General features: G+C 38.0%; 1 protein-coding gene across 1 annotated transcript in view; it reads left to right on the top strand.

The window, feature by feature from the left end:
• LOC739971 (cyclin-Y-like protein 2) overlaps positions 1 to 22,812 on the top strand; it is a 44,890-nt gene that overhangs the window by 4,529 nt on the left and 17,549 nt on the right. Inside the window, exons 3-5 of the mRNA XM_009458357.5 lie at positions 3,994 to 4,028; positions 16,822 to 16,922; positions 21,018 to 21,053. Coding sequence (XP_009456632.1) covers positions 3,994 to 4,028; positions 16,822 to 16,922; positions 21,018 to 21,053 — 172 coding nt within the window. The remainder of the gene's footprint in view (positions 1 to 3,993; positions 4,029 to 16,821; positions 16,923 to 21,017; positions 21,054 to 22,812) is intronic.

Below are 22,812 nucleotides of genomic sequence, written 5' to 3'. Positions count from 1 at the left end.
TCTTTGCTATTGTGAATAATGCCGCAATAAACATACGTGTGCATGTGTCTTTATAGCAGCATGATTTATAATCCTTTGCGTATATACCCAGTAACGGGATGGCTGGGTCAAATGGTATTTCTAGTTCTAGATCCCTGAGGAATCACCACACTGACTTCCACAATAGTTGAACTAGTTTACAGTCCCGCCAACAGTGTAAAAGTGTTCCTATTTCTCCACATCCTCTCCAGCACCTGTTGTTTCCTGACTTTTTAATGATTGCCATTCTAACTGGTGTGAGATGGTATCTCATTGTGGTTTTGATTTGCATTTCTCTGATGGCCAGTGATGGTGAGCATTTTTTCATGTGTCTTTTGGCTGCATGTGTCTTTTGGCACTTCTTTTGAGAAGTGTCTATTCATATCCTTCACCCACTTTTTGATGGGGTTGTTTTTTTCTTGTAAATTTGTTTTGAGTTCTGTGTAGATTCTGGATATTAGCCCTTTGTCAGATGAGTAGGTTGTGAAAATTTTCTCCCATTTTGTAGGTTGCCTGTTCACTCTGATGGTAGTTTCTTTTGCTGTGCAGAAGCTCTTGAGTTTAATTAGATCCCATTTGTCAATTTTGGCTTTTGTTGCCATTGCTTTTGGTGTTTTAGACATGAAGTCCTTGCCCATGCCCATGTCCTGAATGATAATGCCTAGGTTTTCTTCTAGGGTTTTTATGGTTTTAAGTCTAACGTTTAAGTCTTTAATCCATCTTGAATTGATTTTTGTATAAGGTGTAAGGAAGGGATCCAGTTTCAGCTTTCTACATATGGCTAGCCAGTTTTCCCAGCACCATTTATTAAATAGGGAATCCTTTCCCCATTGCTTGTTTTTCTCAGGTTTGTCAAAGATCAGATAGTTGTAGATATGCAGCGTTTTTCTGAGGGCTCTGTTCTGTTCCATTGATCTATGTCTCTGTTTTGGTACCAGTACCATGCTGTTTTGTTTACTGTAGCCTTGCAGTATAGTTTGAAGTCAGGTAGTGTGATGCCTCCAGCTTTGTTCTTTTGGCTTAGGATTGACTTGGCGATGTGGGCTCTTTTTTGGTTCCATATGAACTTTAAAGTAGTTTTTTCCAATTCTGTGAAGAAAGTCATTGGTAGCTTGATGGGGATGGCATTGAATCTGTAAATTACCTTGGCAGTATGGCCATTTTCACGATATTGATTCTTCCTACCCATGAGCATGGAATGTTCTTCCATTTGTTTGTATCCTGTTTTATTTCACTGAGCAGTGGTTTGTAGTTCTCCTTGAAGAGGTCCTTCACATCCCTTGTAAGTTGGATTCCTAGGTATTTTATTCTCTTTGAAGCAATTGTGAATGGGAGTTCACTCATGATTTGGCTCTCTGTTTGTCTGTTGTTGGTGTATAAGAATGCTTGTGATTTTTGTACATTGATTTTGTATCCTGAGACTTTGCTGAAGTTGCTTATCAGCTTAAGGATATTTTGGGCTGAGACAGTGGGGTTTTCTAGATATACAATCATGTCGTCTGCAAGCAGGGACAATTTGACTTCCTCTTTTCCTAATTGAATACCCTTTATTTCCTTCTCCTGCCTAATTGCCCTGGCCAGAACTTCCAACACTATGTTGAATAGGAGTGGTGAGAGAGGGCATCCCTGTGTTGTGCCAGTTTTCAAAGGGAATGCTTCCAGTTTTTGCCCATTCAGTATGATATTGGCTGTGGGTTTGTCATAGATAGCTCTTATTATTTTGAAATACATCCCATGAATACCTAATTTATTGAGAGTTTTTAGCATGAAGTGTTGTTGGATTTTGTCAAAGGCCTTTTGTGCATCTATTGAGATAATCATGTGGTTTTTGTCTTTGGTTCTGTTTATATGCTGGATTACATTTATTGATTTGCATATATTGAACCAGCCTTGCATCCCAGGGATGAAGCCCACTTGATCCTGGTGGATAAGCTTTTTGATGTGCTGCTGGATTCGGTTTGCCAGTATTTTATTGAGGATTTTTGCATCAATGTTCATCAAGGATATTGGTCTAAAATTGTCTTTTTTGGTTGTGTCTCTGCCCGGCTTTGGTATCAGGATGATGCTGGCCTCATAAAATGAGTTAGGGAGGATTCCCTCTTTTTCAATTGATTGGAATAGCTTCAGAAGGAATGGTACTAGTTCTTCCTTGTACCTCTGTTAGAATTCGGCTGTGAATCCATCTGGTCCTGGACTCTTTTTGATTGGTAAGCTATTGATTATTGCCACAATTTCAGCTCCTGTTATTGGTCTATTCAGAGATTCAACTTCTTCCTGGTTTAGTCTTGGGAAAGTGTATGTGTCGAGGAATTTATCCATTTCTTCTAGATTTTCTAGATTATTTGCGTAGAGGTGTTTGTAGTATTCTTTGATGGTAGTTTGTATTTCTGTGGGATTGGTGGTGATATCCCCTTTATCATTTTTTATTGCATCTATTTGATTCTTCTCTCTTTTTTTCTTTATTAGTCTTGCTAGCGGTCTATCAATTTTGTTGATCCTTTCAAAAAACAAGTTCCTGGATTCATTAATTTTTTGAAGGGTTTTTTGTGTCTCTATTTCCTTCAGTTCTGCTCTGATTTTAGTTATTTCTTGCCTTCTGCTAGCTTTTGAATGTGTTTGCTCTTGCTTTCCTAGTTCTTTTAATTGTGATGTTAGGGTGTCAATTTTGGATCTTTCCTGCTTTCTCTTGTGGGCATGTAGTGCCATAAATTTCCCTCTACACACTGCTTTGAATGTGTCCCAGAGATTCTGGTGTGTTGTGTCTTTGTTCTCGTTGGTTTCAAAGAACATCTTTATTTCTGCCTTCATTTCGTTATGTACCCAGTAGTCATTCAGGAGCAGGTTGTTCAGTTTCCATGTAGTTGAGCGGTTTTGAGTGAGATTCTTAATCCTAAGTTCTGGTTTGATTGCACTGTGGTCTGAGAGATAGTTTGTTATAATTTCTGTTCTTTTACATTTGCTGAGGAGAGCTTTACTTCCCTTTCTCTCTTAAACTACCAGAATGAGAATTTGCTTCTTACCATGGGGATGGCACCAAGCCATTCATAAGGAATCCACCACCATTACCTAAACACCTCCCACTATGCCCTTTCTCCAACATTAAGGGTCATATTTTAACATGAGATTTGGAGGGGGGAAAATATCCAAGCCATGTCAGAGTTGTTTTTCCCAGTTCCTTCCAGAGCTATGGGCTTCTCACACATAGAGAGCATAGAAGAGGTAAAACAAAAGCTATTTCATGTCCCTCACTCTTCAGTGGTAGGAATGTTTGCCTGCAAGGCCCTTCCAGCATCAAAGGTGGAGGCGGTGTAGGAAACAAAGCATGGCCCAAGTCCTCTTGGAGCTTTTATTATGCTGGCCTTTTTTTTTTTTTTAGAAAAAAATGATTTTTTGTGCTGCAGACACCATGTCCAATCAGGTTTGTATAGTCATTTTAAAATTTAAATTTAAGATAAGTTACTTTCCAGTTGTTTTGTTTTTAGTGACGTATTAGTAGATGATCACTAAGTGTGGTTCGAGATGCTTACAGGAATTCTGGTGCATCCAGAGATAGGTGCCTGGCCAGAAAGTAGTTCTTAGAGCTGTTAACTCTCAGATTCTGGCAAATAAAGTAAGCTATGTGTAAATGCAGAATGAGAAAATACTCACGGCTCATATATGCAACAGTTAAATTTTTTATTAGCTAACTTTTTCATCTGTCCTCATTTTTTTTTTTTGCCCTTTTCTTTTGTGCACAAGGATTCTTTCATTTGTATGTAACAGAAACAAAAAGTAAACTAGGTCAAAAAGTAAAACTAAGTTATTAGATTTTACTCTATGAGATTTATCATGCCAGATAATTTAAATATAAATTGTTGAAAGTAATTTTTTTAAATGGAATTTTTCCTCATTTAGGAGTAATTAGTAAGACATTAACTACTACTCTTATTTTATGGTATTTTTATCAGAAGTGACCATTTTCTTTTTCATTCTTAGTACAAGAAAAAAGAAAAAGCAACTATGCAAAGCATGTATGTAAACAGTCAAAAGGTTAAGAAATTGATAGTTTGATATAAAAATATGTCTCTCTTGATTCCTTGAAATTATAGTGGGGACCCTGTGGTGATAGCATGGACCTCTTTTTGTATTTTCCTAAGTATAAAATTTATTCAGAGAAGTCTTCAGCTTAGAAATTTTAAGAATTTCTGACATTTAAGTTAAATTTCAATACTCTGGTTGTGGTATAAAGATCTGCCTTAAATATTTAATCATATTCTTAATCAAATAACAAAAATAGAATAGCTAAGAATTAACAAATAACAAAATAACAAATACAGAGTAACAAATAACAAAAATAGAATAGCTATCAGCACTGTCTATTGACTTTGTCGTAGCGGGTGAAAGCATTCCTTCCTCACTACACCATGACCTTATTTTTCTCCCTCTGTTTCTTCCAATTGTAGCACACTTTTTAATTAAATCAGTAATATTTACATGATTATCACTATGCAAATTCTATTCACTGCTAAGTCATATGATGTTTTCACTGTGCCTCTGCATTATATATCCTTCATTCTTTCTCTGAAACAGTTCTGAAATCTGAGCATTTCTGCACTTTTTCTGGATCATCTCTTTTTCCCTAGCCTATGTTACTTTACCCAGCCAAATGCAATAAGTAGCCCCTGGCTGGTCTGTTTGCTTTCACATCCATTTTTTTTTTTAGCCTGAAGCTAATTTTCTGACTATATTCATTTGCCTGTTTTCTAACAGCTGTTTTCCCCCCAAGTGTTGCAACATTTATCACATGCCTTTCAGAGATACTTTCCATCTGCTAAAACACATATATTCCTTTTTTTTTTTTTGCCAGGGGTGGGGGGTAACTTTCTTTGGCATTTTGTCATCCTAGTTCAATACAGAGTGGCTTTCCCTAGATATGCTCAATGTCTGCTTTTCTGTGCTAGCTCCTTGAAGTCTTTTGGGATCTCACATAACTGCCATCTTGTGTGGGATCACCTGAGTCCTAGATTCTGTTTCCTTCTGTCCTGTTATCCTCACTAGTTGTACTTGAGCACATTTTCCTGGGCAGAGATGTTTAGGGATCTGGCCAGTCTTAAAATTCCTCCTTTTTCATACAGAGTAAACTTCTAGGTTGAATCTAAACTTTATGGTTCTGAAGATGTTTTGCAATTGTGCTCTCATTACAGTGTTGTTCTTGACTCTGTTGCCATTGTGAGATACATTATTTGTAACCAGGTTTTATGTCTCTGTGGAAGCTTTTTAGCAGCTTCTCTCTCACTGAGATTCTGAAATTTCATAACAGCTTGGTGGGAATCTTTTCATTTTATTGAGGCTACTAAGTCTGAAGACTATCTCTTCTTGAGAATTTTTTTATTTTCTCTGTTCCTTTTTTTCTGATAGTCTTGTTATTCAGACACTCAGCTGCTTAGACCAGTATACCTGCAGTGGTTTTTAATTTTTCCCCTTCGATTTTTCAGTTTCTGTGACTTTTTACTCTAACATTTCTATTGAATTTTATATCTTTTTCAGAGTGTTTTCAGATTTTTTTTGTAAGTTTTGCTCCTGATTTTGACTGGTCCCATGAATCCCTTTTTTCTGTTGTTTTGATGTCTCTTGTTGGAGGCTTCCCTCCAATGTGTGGTGGTCCCTGGCTTTATTTGGAAGCAGGACTTCTGTTAACTGGTGGCACTCAGTGTGAGGTTTTGGAAGCCAAACTAGCTTTTCATTTGTGGGACTTCAGTGTATTATCTGAGGATCTTTATTCGAGCCAGTTCAGTTTCTTCTGAGAAAGGATCTCCCAATTTTTCTGCCTGGGAAGTAAAAGAATGGCTACTTGCTTTCCAAAAGCAGAATTAGGGAAGCAAGTTGGAGTTCTATTTTTGGTGTGCAGTTTTCTTTATATCTCAGGTTTACGCCGTGGTATTTCTGAACCTAGAAATTCTCAGGTTTGGTATATCCAGAGAACACACATCTAAGTTTCTTATCAGATGGGTCGACAGGTGGCCTTGGGGTTCTAACCACAGATTTTCTGACCTTGCTGGCTTTTGTTTTATGTTTTACCCTACTTTCCAAAGTTCCATTTGCCTGTAAATTCACAGCCTGCCTTTAGTTCTACAAGACAAACTGGCTTGCTTCTCTTCCAGTCACTTTCTGTAGGGACCAAAGTTGTGCTTCTGTGTTATTTACCACTCCTTTATCTACTTTTTATGTCCCAGCATTTATTAAAAATCATCTCTGTCAACCTTCTCTCTTGATCCTGTGTGTAACCTGTATTTTATGTATGACTAACGAGACTTCCAGAGGCAGAGGAAATAAATTTGTGGCCAATCTATTATACTTAATCCAAATTTGGGACCTATATTTACATGTGAATCAAAGTTTAATTTCAATATAATTAATGGTATTAACCCAGACAATTTTTTTAGTGATGTATCTATAATAAGCATATTATACTTTTCTCCTAAGGCCTTATTTAATATTTTTATTCAAACTTTCACTGCCATATTATCCCAATACCTCACAACATAGATGGAGCTGTTTTCATGAATGCCCAAAGTGTTAGAAATATTTAAGTTAATTAAAATTTGTTTATTTTTAGCCTGGTCAACATAGCAAGAGCTCATCTCTACAAAAACATGTACCCTAAAACTTAAAGTATAATAATAATAAAATTAAAAAAAAAAGTTAAATAACAAATTAGCCAGGCTTGGTAGCATGTGCCTTTAGTTTTACCTACTCAGGAGGCTGAGGCAGACGATCGCTTGAGCTCAGGAGTTTGAGGCTGCAGTTAACTATAATTGCACACTGCACTCCAGCCTAGGCAACAAAGGGAGACCCTGTCTCAGAAAAAGAAAAAAGTTATTATTTAAAAACATTTCTAAAATTTGTCCTGCCAAAAAGGAGAGAGGAAAACGTAAACTTGAGTTTTCATTTTATTTTATATTTGCTGAGAGGAATGCCGTAGTTTATTTATTTATATATTTTTATTTCCATAGGTTTTGGGGGAAACAGGTGGTATTTGGTTACATGAGTAAATTCTTTGTGATGATTTGTGAGATTTTGGTGTACCTGTCACTTGAGCAGTATCCAGTGAACCCAATTTGTAGTTTTTTATCCCTCACCCCCGTCCCACCCTTTTCCTTGTGTCCCCAAAGTCCATTGTATCATTCTATGTATTTGCATCCTTATAGCTTAGCTCCCCCATATGAATGAAAACATAAGATCTTTAGTTTTCAATTCCTGAGTTACTTCACTTGGAATAATAGTCTCCAATTCCATCTAGGTTGCTGGGAATGCAATTAATTTATTCCTTATTATGGCTGAATGGTATTTCTTAATCCATTTGTTGATTGATGGGCATTTGGGCTGATTCCATATTTTTATAATTACAAGTTGTGCTGCTGTGAACATACATGTGCAAGTATCTTTTTTGTATAATGATTTCTTTTCCTCTGGGTAGATACCCAGTAGTGGGCTTGCTGGATTGAATGGTGGGCCTACTTTTAGTTTTCTAAGGAATCTCCACATTGCTTTCCATAGTGGTTGTACTAGTTTCCATTTTTACCAGCATTGTAGAGAAGTGTTTTCACCTTTTCCACACCAACATCTATTATTTTTTGATTTTTTGATTATGGCCATTCTTGCAGGAGTAAGGTGGTATGGCATTGTGGTTTTGATTTTCATTTTCCTGATCATTAGTGATGCTGAGCATTTTTTCATATGTTTGTTGCCCAGTGGTATATCTTCTTTTGAGAATTGTGTATTTATCTCCTTAGCCCACTTTTTGATGGGATTGTTTGTTTTTTCTCTTGCCCATTTGTTTGAGTTCCTTGTAGATTCTGTATATTAGTCCTTTATCAGATGTATAGATTTTGAAGATTTTCTCCCATTTTGTGGGTTGTCTGTTTACTCTGCTGATTGTTCCTTTTCCTGTGCAGAAGCTCTTTAGTTAAGTCTCACCTGTTTATCTTGTTTTCATTGCATTTGCTTTTGGGTTCTTGGTTATGAAGTCTTTGCCTAAGCCAATGTCTAGAAGGTTCTTCTGATATTATCTTCTACAGTTTTTATGGTTTCAGGTTGTAGATTTATGTCCTTGATCCATCTTGAGTTGATTTTTGTATAAGGTGAGAGTTGAGGATCCAGTTTCATTCTCCTGCACGTGGCTTTGCCAATTATCCTGGCACCATTTGTTGAATAGGGTTTACCTTCTTCACTTTATGTTTTAGTTGGCTTTGTTGAAGATAAGCTGGCTGTAGGTATTTGGGTTTATTTCTGGGTTTTCTATTCTGTTCCATTGGTGTATGTGCCTATTTTTATACCAGTACCATGCTGTTTTGGTGACAATGGCCTCACTGTATAGTTTGAAGTCAGATAATGTGATGGCTCCAGTTTTGTTGTTTTTGCTTAGTTTTGTTTTGGCTATGTGGGGTCTTGTTTGGTACCATATTTTAGAATTGTTTTTTCTAGTTCTGTGAAAAATGATGATGGTATTTTGATAGGAATTGCATTGAATTTGTAGATTGCTTTTGGCAGTATGGTCATTTTCACAATATTGATTCTACCCATTTATGAGCATGGGATATCTTTCCATTTGTTTGTGTCATCCATAATTTCATTCAGTAATGTTTTGTAGTTCCCAGTGGCATATCAAAAAGATAATCCACCATGATCAAGTGGGTTTCATACCAGGGATGCAGGGATTGTTTAACATATGCAAGTCAATAAATGTGATACATCACAGAAACAGAATTCTTTTTTTTTTTTTAATTATACTTTAAGTTTTAGGGTACATGTGCACATTGTGCAGGTTAGTTACCTATGTATACATGTGCCATGCTGGTGCGCTGCACCCACTAACTTGTCATCTAGCATTAGGTATATCTCCCAATGCTATCCCTCCCCGCTACCCCCACCCCACAATAGTCCCCAGGGTGTGATATTCCCCTTTCTGTGTCCATGTGATCTCATTGTTCAATTCCCACCTATGAGTGAGAATATGCGGTGTTTGGTTATTTGTTCTTGTGATAGTTTACTGAGAATGATGATTTCCAATTTCATCCATGTCCCTACAAAGGACATGAACTCATCATTTTTTATGGCTGCATAGTATTCCATGGTGTATATGGGCCACATTTTCTTAATCCAGTCTATCATTGTTGGACATTTGGGTTGGTTCCAAGTCTTTGCTATTGTGAATAATGCCGCAATAAACATACGTGTGCATGTGTCTTTATAGCAGCATGATTTATAGTCCTTTGGGTATATACCCAGTAATGGGATGGCTGGGTCAAATGGTATTTCCAGTTCTAGATCCCTGAGGAATCGCCACACTGACTTCCACAATGGTTGAACTAGTTGACAGTCCCACCAACAGTGTAAAAGTGTTCCTATTTCTCCACATCCTCTCCAGCACCTGTTGTTTCCTGACTTTTTAATGATTGCCATTCTAACTGGTGTGAGATGGAATCTCATTGTGGTTTTGATTTGCATTTCTCTGATGGCCAGTGATGATGAGCATTTTTTCATGTGTTTTTTGGCTGCATAAGTGTCTTCTTTTGAGAAGTGTCTGTTCATGTCCTTCGCCCACTTTTTGATAGGGTTGTTTGTTTTTTTCTTGTAAATTTGTTTGAGTTCATTGTAGATTCTGGATATTAGCCCTTTGTCAGATGAGTAGGTTGTGAAAATTTTCTCCCATTTTGTAGGTTGCCTGTTCACTCTGATGGTAGTTTCTTTTGCTGTGCAGAAGCTCTTGAGTTTAATTAGATCCCATTTGTCAATTTTGGCTTTTGTTGCCATTGCTTTTGGTGTTTTAGACATGAAGTCCTTGCCCATGCCCATGTCCTGAATGGTAATGCCTAGGTTTTCTTCTAGGGTTTTTATGGTTTTAGGTCTAACGTTTAAGTCTTTAATCCATCTTGAATTGATTTTTGTATAAGGTGTAAGGAAGGGATCCAGTTTCAGCTTTCTACATATGGCTAGCCAGTTTTCCCAGCACCATTTATTAAATAGGGAATCCTTTCCCCATTGCTTGTTTTTCTCAGGTTTGTCAAAGATCAGATAGTTGTAGTTATGCGGCATTATTTCTGAGGGCTTTGTTCTGTTCCATTGATCTATATCTCTGTTTTGGTACCAGTACCATGCTGTTTTGGTTACTGTAGCCTTGCAGTATAGTTTGAAGTCAGGTAGTGTGATGCCTCCAGCTTTGTTCTTTTGGCTTAGGATTGACTTGGCGATGTGGGCTCTTTTTTGGTTCCATATGAACTTTAAAGTAGTTTTTTCCAATTCTGTGAAGAAAGTCATTGGTAGCTTGATGGGGATGGCATTGAATCTGTAAATTACCTTGGCAGTATGGCCATTTTCACGATATTGATTCTTCCTACCCATGAGCATGGAATGTTCTTCCATTTGTTTGTATCCTGTTTTATTTCATTGAACAGTGGTTTGTAGTTCTCCTTGAAGAGGTCCTTCACATCCCTTGTAAGTTGGATTCCTAGGTATTTTATTCTCTTTGAAGCAATTGTGAATGGGAGTTCACTCATGATTTGGCTCTCTGTTTGTCTGTTGTTGGTGTATAGGAATGCTTGTGACTTTTGTACATTGATTTTGTATCCTGAGACTTTGCTGAAGTTGCTTATCAGCTTAAGGATATTTTGGGCTGAGACAGTGGGGTTTTCTAGATATACAATCATGTCATCTGCAAACAGGGACAGTTTGACTTCCTCTTTTCCTAATTGAATACCCTTTATTTCCTTCTTCTGCCTAATTGCCCTGGCCAGAACTTCCAACACTATGTTGAATAGGAGTGGTGAGGGCATCCCTGTGTTGTGCCAGTTTTCAAAGGGAATGCTTCCAGTTTTTGCCCATTCAGTATGATATTGGCTGTGGGTTTGTCATAGATAGCTCTTATTATTTTGAAATACATCCCATGAATACCTAATTTATTGAGAGTTTTTAGCATGAAGGGTTGTTGAATTTTGTCAAAGGCTTTTTCTGCATGTATTGAGATAATCATGTGGTTTTTGTCGTTGGCTCTGTTTATATGCTGGATTACATTTATTGATTTGCATATATTGAACCAGCCTTGCATCCCAGGGATGAAGCCCACTTGATCATGGTGGATAAGCTTTTTGATGTGCTGCTGGATTCGGTTTGCCAGTATTTTATTGAGGATTTTTGCTTCAATGTTCATCAAGGATATTGGTCTAAAATTGTCTTTTTTGGTTGTGTCTCTGACTGGCTTTGGTATCAGAATGATGCTGGCCTCATAAAATGAGTTAGGGAGGATTCCCTCTTTTTCAATTGATTGGAATAGTTTCAGAAGGAATGGTACCAGTTCCTCCTTGTACCTCTGTTAGAATTCGGCTGTGAATCCATCTGGTCCTGGACTTTTTTTGGTTGGTAAGCTATTGATTATTGCCACAATTTCAGCTCCTGTTATTGGTCTATTCAGAGATTCAACTTCTTCCTGGTTTAGTCTTGGGAGAGTGTATGTGTCCAGGAATTTATCCATTTCTTCTAGATTTTCTAGTTTATTTGTGTAGAGGTGTTTGTAGTATTTTCTGATGGTAGTTTGTATTTCTGTGGGATTGGTGGTGATATCCCCTTTATCATTTTTTATTGCGTCTATTTGATTCTTCTCTCTTTTGTTCTTTATTAGTCTTGGTAGTGGTCTATCAATTTTGTTGATTGTTTCAAAAAACCAGTTCCTGGATTCATGAATGTTTTGAAGGGTTTTTTGTGTCTCTATTTCCTTCAGTTCTGCTCTGATTTTAGTTATTTCTTGCCTTCTGCTAGCTTTTGAATGTATTTGCTCTTGCTTTCCTAGTTCTTTTAATTGTGATGTTAGGGTGTCAATTTTGGATCTTTCCTGCTTTCTCTCGTGGGCATGTAGTGCTATAAATTTCCCTCTACACACTGCTTTGAATGTGTCCAGAGATTCTGGTGTGTGGTGTCTTTGTTCTCGTTGGTTTCAAAGAACATCTTTATTTCTGCCTTCATTTTGTTATGTACCCAGTAGTCATTCAGGAGCAGGTTGTTCAGTTTCCATGTAGTTGAGCGGTTTTGAGTGAGATTCTTAATCCTGAGTTCTAGTTTGATTGCACTGTGGTCTGAGAGATAGTTTGTTATAATTTCTGTTCTTTTACATTTGCTGAGGAGAGCTTTACTTCCCAGTATGTGGTTAATTTTGGAATAGGTGTGGTGTGGTGCTGAAAAAAAATATATATTCTGTTGATTTGAGGTGGAGAGTTCTGTAGATGTCTATTAGGTCCGCTTGGTGCAGAGCTGAGTTCAATTCCTGGGTATCCTTGTTGACTTTCTGTCTCGTTGATCTGTCTAATGTTGACAGTGGGGTGTTAAAGTCTCCCATTATTAATGTGTGGGAGTCTAAGTCTCTTTGTAGGTCATTCAGGACTTGCTTTATGAATCTTGGTGCTCCTGTATTGGGTGCATATATATTTAGGATAGTTAGCTCTTCTTGTTGAATTGATCCCTTTACCATTATGTAATGGCCTTCTGTGTCTCTTTTGATCTTTGTTGGTTTAAAGTGTGTTTTATCAGAGACTAGGATTGCAACCCCTGCCTTTTTTTGTTTTCCATTGGCTTGGTAGATCTTCCTCCATCCTTTTATTTTGAGCCTATGTGTGTCTCTGCACATGAGATGGGTTTCCTGAATACAGCACACTGATGGGTCTTGACTCTTTATCCAATTTGCCAGTCTGTGTCTTTTAATTGGAGCATTTAGTCCATTTACATTTAAAGTTAATATTGTTATGTTTGATTTTGATCCTGTCATTATGATGTTAGCTGGTTATGTTCCTTGTTAGTTGATGCAGTTTCTTCCTAGTCTCGATGGTCTTTACATTTTGGCATGATTTTGCAGCGGCTGGTACTGGTTGTTCCTTTCCATGTTTAGTGCTTCCTTCAGGAGCTCTTTTAGGGCAGGCCTGGTGGTGACAAAATCTCTCAGCATTTGCTTTTCTGTAAAGGATTTTATTTCTCCTTCACTTATGAAGCTTAGTTTGGCTGGATATGAAATTCTGGGTTGAAAATTCTTTTCTTTAAGAATGTTGAATATTGGCCCCCACTCTCTTCTGGCTTGTTGGGTTTCTGCCGAGAGATCCGCTGTTAGTCTGATGGGCTTCCCTTTGAGGGTAACCCGACCTTTCTCTCTGGCTGCCCTTAACATTTTTTCCTTCATTTCAACTTTGGTGAATCTGACAATTATGTGTCTTGGAGTTGCTCTTCTCGAGGAGTATCTTTGTGGCGTTCTCTGTATTTCCTGAATCTGAACATTGGCCTGCCTTGCTAGATTGGGGAAGTTCTCCTGGATAATATCCTGCAGAGTGTTTTCCAACTTGGTTCCATTCTCCCCATCACTTTCAGGTACACCAATCAGACGTATATTTGGTCTTTTCACATAGTCCCATATTTCTCGGAGGCTTTGCTCATTTCTTTTTATTCTTTTTCCTCTAAACTTCCCTTCTCACTTCATTTCATTCATTTCATCTTCCATCGCTGATACCCTGTCTTCCAGTTGATCGCATCGGCTCCTGAGGCTTCTGCATTCTTCACGTAGTTCCCCAGGCTTGGTTTCCAGCTCCATCAGCTCCTTTAAGCACTTCTCTGTATTGGTTATTCTAGTTATACATTCTTCTAAATTTTTTTCAAAGTTTTCAACTTCTTTGCCTTTGGTTTGAATGTCCTCCCATAGCTCAGAGTAATTTGATCATGTGAAGCCTTCTTCTCTCAGCTCGTCAAAGTCATTCTCCATCCAGCTTTGTTCCATTGCTGGTGAGCAACTGCGTTCCTTTGGAGGAGGAGAGGCGCTCTGCTTTTTAGAGTTTCCAGTTTTTCTGTTCTGTTTTTTCCCCCATCTTTGTGGTTTTATCTACTTTTGTTCTTTGATGATGGTGATGTACAGATGGGTTTTTGGTGTGGATGTCCTTTCTGTTTGTTAGTTTTCCTTCTAACAGAGAGGACCCTCAACTGCAGGTCTGTTGGAATACCCTGCTGTGTGAGGTGTCAGTGTGCCCCTGCTGGGGGGTGCCTCCCAGTTAGGCTGCCCGGGGGTCAGGGGTCAGGGACCCACTTGAGGAGGCAGTCTGCCCGTTCTCAGATCTCCAGCTGCGTGGTGGGAGAACCACTGCTCTCTTCAAAGCTGTCAGACAGGGACATTTAAGTCTGCAGAGGTTACTGCTGTCTTTTTGCTTGTCTGTGCCCTGCCGCCAGAGGTGGAGCCTACAGAGGCAGGCAGGCCTCCTTGAGCTGTGGTGGGCTCCACCCAGTTCGAGCTTCCTGGCTGCTTTGTTTACCTAAGGAAGCTTGGGCAATGGCGGGCGCCCCTCCCCCAGCCTCGCTGCCGCCTTGCAGTTTGATCTCAGACTGCTGTGCTAGCAATCAGTGAGACTTTGTGGGCGTAGGACCCTCCAAGCCATGTGCGGGATATAATCTCCTGGTGCGCCATTTTTTAAGCCCGTCGGAAAAGCGCAGTATTCGGGTGGGAGTGACCCGATTTTCCAGGTGCCGTCCATCACCCCTTTCTTTGACTCAGAAAGGGAACTCCCTGACCCCTTGCGCTTCCCAAGTGAGGCAATGCCTCACCCTGCTTCGGCTCATGCACAGTGCACGCACCCACTGACCTGCGTCCACTGTCTGGCACTCCCTAGTGAGATGAACCCGGTACCTCAGATGGAAATGCAGAAATCACCCATCTTCTGCGTCGCTCACGCTGGGAGCTGTAGACCGGAGCTGTTCCTATTTGGCCATCTTCGCTCCTCCCCAGAAACAGAATTCAAAACAAAAATCACATGATCATCTCAATAGATGCAGAAAAAGCATTTGACCTAATCCAGCATCCTTTTGTGATTAAAACCCTCAGCAAAATTAGCATACAAGGGACATACCTCAATATAATAAAAGCCATCCATTTCAAACCCACAGCCAACATAATATTGAATGGCAAAAGTTGAAAGCATTCCCCCTGAGAACAGGAACAAGGCAAGGATGCCCACTCTCACCACTCCAATTCAATATAGTACTGGAAGACCTAGCCAGCCAGAGCAATCACTCAAGAGAAAGAAATAAAGGGCATCCAGATCAGTAACTAGGAAGTCAAACTGTCACTGTTTGCTGATGATATGATCGTATACCTAGACAACCCCAAAGACTCCTCCAATAAAACTCCTAGAACTGATAAATGAATTCAGAAAAGTTTCAGGATATAAAATTAATGTACACAAATCAGTAGCTGTTATACCCCAACAGCGACCAAGCTGAGAATCAAACCAAGAACTCAACCCCTTTACAACAGCTGCAAAACAAACAAACAAAAAACCAGCTTAGGAATCTAACTAAGCAAGGAGGTGAAAGACCTCTACAAGGAAAACAGCTTTAGTGTTTTTAATGGGTTAAAATGAGAGGCAGCAGTTACAGCGGAAGAAGTCAGTGGTTGGGCATTGGTGTCCAACAGGTACTGGACCTTTGATGGTAAAGCCTTTGGTTTTGACTTACTAAAATATGAGGTATGATTATTTTCTAGTTTTTGTCATAAAACCTTAAAACCACTAAGTAAACCCTTCCATTTCTTGTTAAACATTGTAAAATTTCATACTCTGTGATTTATGCTGACTGAAGTTAGATTTGTTTCTATTTTGTGACTACCTTAAATAATACCTATAAACAGTAAACTGTTAATAGTGTTTTTGCTGTAATTAAATGTAGTAAGACTTACCTTCCAAATTATAACTGAATTAATTTGTCAAACACTTGAACTTTTTGATTTATTCAAAATTTTATGCTGAGCAGCTAGAGGTAGGAACAGTTAGGGCTCTCCCTTACTCTTATGGAGAGGCGTACTTTCTCATGAGGGGAATACTCTGCTAGAATTAGTATCTTGTAATCAGTTAGTGTACAAAAAAACAAAACATGTGAGGCTGAGGCTACTGGCAAAGAGATCCAAGAGGGTAGATGGAGTCAAGCTTGTTGAAACAAGGAAGGAGAAAAGCATTATTCCAGACAGAGAACAGGGGTAGAGCAGGAAAATGCCTAGGTGCAGGTCAAATGATGTATAGAATAAAATTAATCAAATTTTGAAATGAACAGAAAGTATTCTCTGAGGGTCTCATTTGAGTCATGTCATGGCAGTCTTATTTAAACATGAAGTGAAAGTTAAATTTTTTAAGTTGTCATCTGTTTTCAGGGTGTGAGAGAATACTTAAGTGATACTCTTTTTATCCTCCACATAAGAAAACAGGACTAGAGAAACCTATGTCTTCCTCACTTGTTGGTGGCCTAGCAGCCCTGGTACACGAGCCTCTGAATCTGAAACACTTGTTTTGTCACAATATCGCCTGAAATAATACATTTAGGATTAGTAACTTAGTAAATGTGTTAGTCTTAGTCTTGTATTCATTGCAGTAAAATGGTCTTATACCAATATTATTCAATACATTACATTTTACTGTAGCAAATAAATAACAGAAATAGAAATTCTCAGCTGTTTTATGTCACTATAAAAAATGAAATCTTATTTTAAACTTTTCTCATTTTTTACAAAGGGAATTCATGAAATCCTTGTTAGTTTTGATGATAGGTACCACATTAAGGGCAGCATTTTATAACCTGTATCTCAAACATCCTCTGTGGAAGTTAAGAGCCTCTGATGGGTTTTCTATAGAGTGCTCATGATACCACACTCAGGCATTCATGGAGTGTAAGAAATATCCTAGTGCTTTGAAAATTTTGACATTTTAACCAATGAAAAAGTATACTTTGATAAGTTTATCTTATACTTCCCTTCCCCTTCAGGTATCTACTGAGCATTTTACTCAACAATACAGTTCATGTTCGACAATATTCCTTGATGACAGCACAGCCAGCCAGCCTCATCTTACAATGACACTAAAATCGTGAGTACAACTATAATGCCAAGGGATAGACTCCTTCATTCAAAAATTATTTCAGCCATTTGGTTGTCCTCTTCAGCAATCATTTTAAGAAATTGGAGTCAACTATATATTGATATCCAGATTTTAAATATTAAGTATCAGTTTCTCTTTTAATCTTAGACATCATGGTGGAAGGAAAAATCAGCAAATAAGCAATCCCAGAAAAAGTGCAGCTATTTGTTTGATGCCTTTATGCCTTAAGACAATGCTGAACTCAATGAGAAGGATAGGTTCCCTTTATTGAATGATTTTTGTGAAATATTAGTTTTTCAGTGCATTGCAGGCCTAAATCAATGCGTACTTCTTTGGACATTAGTCTTGGAAGAAGGAACAGCTTTTTCTCTACTGGCACCACAGTGTATCTGCATTTGATTTTCTCCCATTGTGCATGAGAACCTCATGGGCCACAAAGATGCTCTTTGAGAGCACCCTGAGATGAAGTTTATTTTAAAAGGAACAACAACCAACACCACCACAAGCTCCATTGGGTTTGTCCAGTGTACATCATTATCACTTCCTTGGATTATGAGTATTGATTTTTAGAACACAGTTTGGAAAGTGCTAATTTAGAATATTAATGTCTTCTGATGAAGGCCTAGTATCCGGAGTCTACAAGGAACTTAAACAAATTTACAAGAAAAAAACAAACCCATCAAAAAGTGGGTGAAGGATATGAACAGACACTTCTCAAAAGAAGACATTTATGCGGCCAACAAATATATGAAAAAAAGCTCATTATCACTGGTCATTAGAGAAATGCAAATCAAAACCACGATGAGATACCATCTCATGCCAGTAATAATGGTGAGCATTAAAAAGTCAGGAAACAACAGATGCTGGAGAGGATGTGGAGAAATAGAAATGCTTTTACACTGCTGGTGGGAGTGTAAATTAGTTCAACCATTGTGGAGACAGTGTGGTGATTCCTCAAGGATCTAGAACCAGAAATACCATTTTACCCAGCAATCCCATTACTGAGTATATACCCAAAGGATTTTAAGTCATTCTGCTATAAAGACGCATGCACATGTATGTTTTTTGCTGCACTATTTACAATAGCAAAGACTTGGAACCAACCCAAATGCCCATCAATGATAGACTGAATAAAGAAAATGTGCCACATATACACAATGGAATACTATGCAGCCATAAGAAAGAATGAGTTCATGTCCTTTGTAGGGACATGGATGAAGCTGGAAACCATCATTCTCAGCAAACTAACACGGGAACAGAAAATCAAACACCACATGTTCTCACTCATAAGTGGGTGTTGAACAATGAGAGCACATGGACACAGGAAGGGGAATATCAAACACCAGGGCCTGTGGGGAATCGGAGGCAAGGGGAAGGATAGCATTAGGAGAAATACCGGGTTGGTGGGTGCAGCAAACCACCATGGCACATGTATACATATGTAACAAACCTTCACGTTCTGCACATGTATCCCAGAACTTAAAGTATAATTTAAAAAAAACATGGCGGCCAGGCATGGTGGCTCATGCTTGTAATCCCAACACTTCGGGAGGCCAAGGCAGGCTAAACACCTGAGATCAGGAGTTCGAGACCAGCCTGGCTAACACGACAAAACCCTGTCTCTACTAAGAATACAAAAATTAGCTGGGCGTGATGGCAGGCACCTGTAATTCCAGCTACTTGGGAGGCTGAGGCAGGAGAATGGCTTGAACCCAGGAAGCAGAGGTTGCAGTGAGCCGAGATCGCACCATTGCACTCTAGCCTGGGCAACGAGAATGAAACTCCGTTTCTAAAACTAATAATTACAACAACAAAGAGGCAAGTTTACGCTCATAATAATGTCACTTCCTCTCTCCCTTATCACAGTAGTAGAGATGAAATTGTGTTTCAGTGAAAACTGGATTCAAACCCTGTCTCAAGTCCTGCGCTTTGGGACCTATTGCGTAATCACTAAAGGTCTGTATTCAGCCAAGCCTCTAAATCCTTGAGCAAAAAAAGAAAAAATCACTCTGGTTTGTATCCCTGGCTTCTTTTGAATTCAAAAGTTTTGATGTGTTAGCATACAATTTAAAAGTAGTTTTAAACATTAATCTTGTTCAAACAAATTTCACGCTTTTTTCCTCATTATTCTAATTTTTAGAAGTCTACTTTTGAAAGTAAAGTAAGTTTTAATTTCCCATCAACAAGTTTGAGAAATTATCATTTGATATATTCACTATTAGTGAAATAAAGGTTTATTGAGCAAATTAATAGGGCAAATTCGCTTCAAGAAAAGATTTTGAAAAATGTTTATTATGGGTTAGTAGTACACTGTTGTCAATGGGGTAGATGGAACTTATTGGGATCACTTTTGCAAGGTTTTTTTTTTCAAAATGCATGTCTGCAAACATTTGTATCTTCCCACCTCAACCTTCCCTCTGTCTCTAGGCACTGAGAAGCCCTTTAGGAAAATAGGAATCGATGTGAGGCATCTTCTTGTGAAGAAAAGCATCCCAGAAGATTCTGATTTTCACCCCAACTCAATCACTCCAAACTTTGCTGCACTTTGAAGTCACCAGGGAAATTTTTAACAACAACCCTAATGCCTAAAGTCCTACCCAATGCTAATTAATTAAACTAAAAAGTCTCATGTTGAAAATGAGGCAGTTATTAAAGCTCCTCAGTTGATTTTAATGTAAAGCAAAGTTTGAGAGCACTGCTTAATTTGAGTTTAGGATGAGAAACTGCTCCTATTTGGTGGGACCTTGGGCAAGTCAGTTTTAAGGTTTGTTTCCCTGATCTGTAAAATGAGTGTTGGATTAAATGTCATGTAAGGTCATTGGTCCTTTCCAGCATGTAACTTCAAATTCTGTGATTTTAAAATGATTTTAGAGGTGAAAACTACTTGAAGCACTATAGACATATCCATCTTAAATGCTAATGTTATAGGCTTTTTAAAAAGTGCTAATATTGTATAGACCTATTATTAACTGAGGGATTTTCCTTCCCTCAGTTATTTTGAGTCTCATTCTAGATGCTGAGAGCAAATGGAAGCACATAACTTATGTAAGAGAACCTCTTGTTTTGTGATACACAGCATCTGTGAGTAACTTAGGAATATAGTTACATGTATCTGAAGAGGTGTATCTGTTCATAAATATTTCAGTTAAACTAATTGAAGGTACCTGCCATTCATATTACACTGTGTCATGGTATACTGCCTTGTCAGCACTGCATATTTTGGGATCACTGCACCTATCATTGATTTCCTGTGTGCGTATGTTTACTAATATATTTTTTAATAATTATGCAAAAGTGATTTCAAATAATTTTTTTATAAAGCACTTTCATTATGTATTTTTAGGGAAATAATTAAAAATGGGTGGTAGGAGATAGTGAACTAAACTAAAATGCAGGGCCTAACATCTTAAAAAGAAAACACTACCGTATGGCTTAAACATAGGGACACATAGATGTAAACTGCATGAAGCTGTGTGCGGTGGCTCATGCCTGTAATCCCAGCACTTTGGGAGTTCCGAGGCAGGTGAATCACTTGAGGCCAGGAGTCTGAGACCAACCTGGCCATCATGGCGAGACCCTGTCCCTACTAAAAATAGAAAAATTAGCTGGGCATAGTGGTGCAAACCTGTAGTTCCAGCTACTTGGGAGGCTGAGGCATGAGAATCCCTTGTACCTGGGAAGTGGAAGTTTTGGTGAGCCAAGATCGTGCCACTGCACTCCAGTCTGGGTGACAGAGTGAGACTCTGGGTCAAAAAATAGATAAATGCATAAAATAAATTGCATGGGATGAAAGGTTTTGTGGGTAGAAGAGCATATAACAGGGAAATATGTTGTTATTTATATATTATAATCACAACAGAAACATGTCTTCTAAAAGCATACTGCCTTGCATTTTGGTTCTCATATTTTTGCTAAAAGCCAAGAAATGAAAATAAGAAAGTGCCCTTATGGTACTGTTCTGAACTATAAGATTTGAATTTCAGAGCCGCTAGGAGAGTTTCCTCTGCCCCCCTCTTAAAAAATGTCTTCAAGCCTAACAAATGATAACATTTATTGTTATGAATATTTTTTTTCCTTCCACAGTGTGACCTTGGCAATATATTATCATATCAAGCAAAGGTGAGCTTTTTTAAAACCTGTCTTGTTATTCTGGCTAATTACTTTGCATGATATTAAGCTCAGCGTTAGATCATAGCTCTAGACATCATAAGTTGTATTGTGCCTACTAAAATATCGAAGCAAATTATTTGTGTTTTCTTTGGTCCTTGAGACTTTTTAAATTCTTAAATGATTAAGTATCCCAATGAGTATGATTTTATATTGATTATATTGATATTTACTCTGATAGAAATATAAACTTGAGATTTTTTTCAAAATCTATTTTTAGTTTAGATTTCACAGTCTTAACACTATTGATATTATGAGCTAGATAATGCTTTGTTGTGAAGACTGTCCTGTGCATTACAGAAAATTTAGCAACATTGATGGCCTTTACCCACTAGATGTCAGTAGTAACCCATGACCCAGGTTGTGACAATAGAAAATATTCCTTGAGAACAATATTGTTAACATAAAATTTTAAAAGAAAATATAACTTTTCTATGATGAAAAGTTGAGTAAAAAGTGTGTCATGTATCTATATTATTGATAATCTGTAGTGTTGCGCTTAATAGAAGGCAGCTGGATTCTCTAGCTCTTTCTTTGCAGTTTGCTTTAAAGAAGCAATAAGATGACCTAGCCTCATGCAAATATGTAGTTGGTGAAAGGTGTATTTTTAAAGCTTTAAGACAGTTGTGGGTATTCTTTAATACTAAATCAAAACTTCACAAGTGCTAGTTTCTTAAATTAGTTACAGTGGCATTTTACATATTAGCAAATGTATTCTCAGTACTCACCGATCTTTCTTGCACAATAAATGGTTCTTTCCCCACATACTTGCATTTATGATATTATGCATTAGTTATTTGGAAAATATTGGTTTATGTTTTATTGTATCAAAAAGGACTTTTTTAATTTAACCACCAATTTTATTTTAAAACGTCCTTAAGTATTGAGAAGCTGTCAAGCTTACAGTAGAAGGAACAAGTTTTTCAAAGTCCTCAGGAAAGCTTAAATTCTATCACTGGAAACAAATACTTATTTTCCTTGTGACATGAGTGACACATTTCCTTGTGAATGAGTGACAGCTTCATTTATTTTTGAGAATGATAGTTGTACCTTTTTTTTAGACCGAGTTTCACTCTGTCACTTGGCTAGAGTCCATTGGCATGATCTCAGCTCAAGCAATCCTCTCACCTCAGGCTCCTGAGTAGCTGGGACCACAGATGTGTGTCAGCATGCCTGGATAATTTTTTTGTATTTTTGGTAGAGACAGGGTTTTGTCATGTTGCCCAGGCTGGTCTCGAACTCCTAAAGGAGCTCAAGTGATCTGCCTGTTTTGGCCTCCCAAAGTGCTGGGATTTTACAGGTGTGAGCCACTGCGCTGGCCCGGTTGTATTTTTAAATGAAACTGATGTTTCTCTTTAGTTCTCTGTAGTATATTCTCATGATGTATTTATTATTTTTAGTAGTTTAAATTAAAGGAAGCTAGCAAATCTGAATCACATTTACATTTATTAAAGTTCTAAAGAGATTATTGCCCACCACTACTGCTTTGTAAAACGTTCTTGTGTTTCAGTGTGTGGTTCAAGGAGTGAAAATGTGTTTGGTTTATTGCCATTGCCTGTTAGGGAGGGTCAATACTTACAGGCAGTTCTGACTGATTATGGTATAAAAGACTTCACAGTACAGGACATGCTATGCTGAGGAAGAAGAGGTCAGGAAACCCTCCGCAAGTCAGTATCAAGGAGAATTTGTAAAAACTGTTTGCTTTGGTGAA

The sequence above is a fragment of the Pan troglodytes genome, chromosome 8, assembly GCF_028858775.2.
Source record: "Pan troglodytes isolate AG18354 chromosome 8, NHGRI_mPanTro3-v2.0_pri, whole genome shotgun sequence".
NCBI lineage: Eukaryota > Metazoa > Chordata > Mammalia > Primates > Hominidae > Pan > Pan troglodytes.
This window is presented reverse-complemented; position numbering and strand designations above follow the sequence as displayed.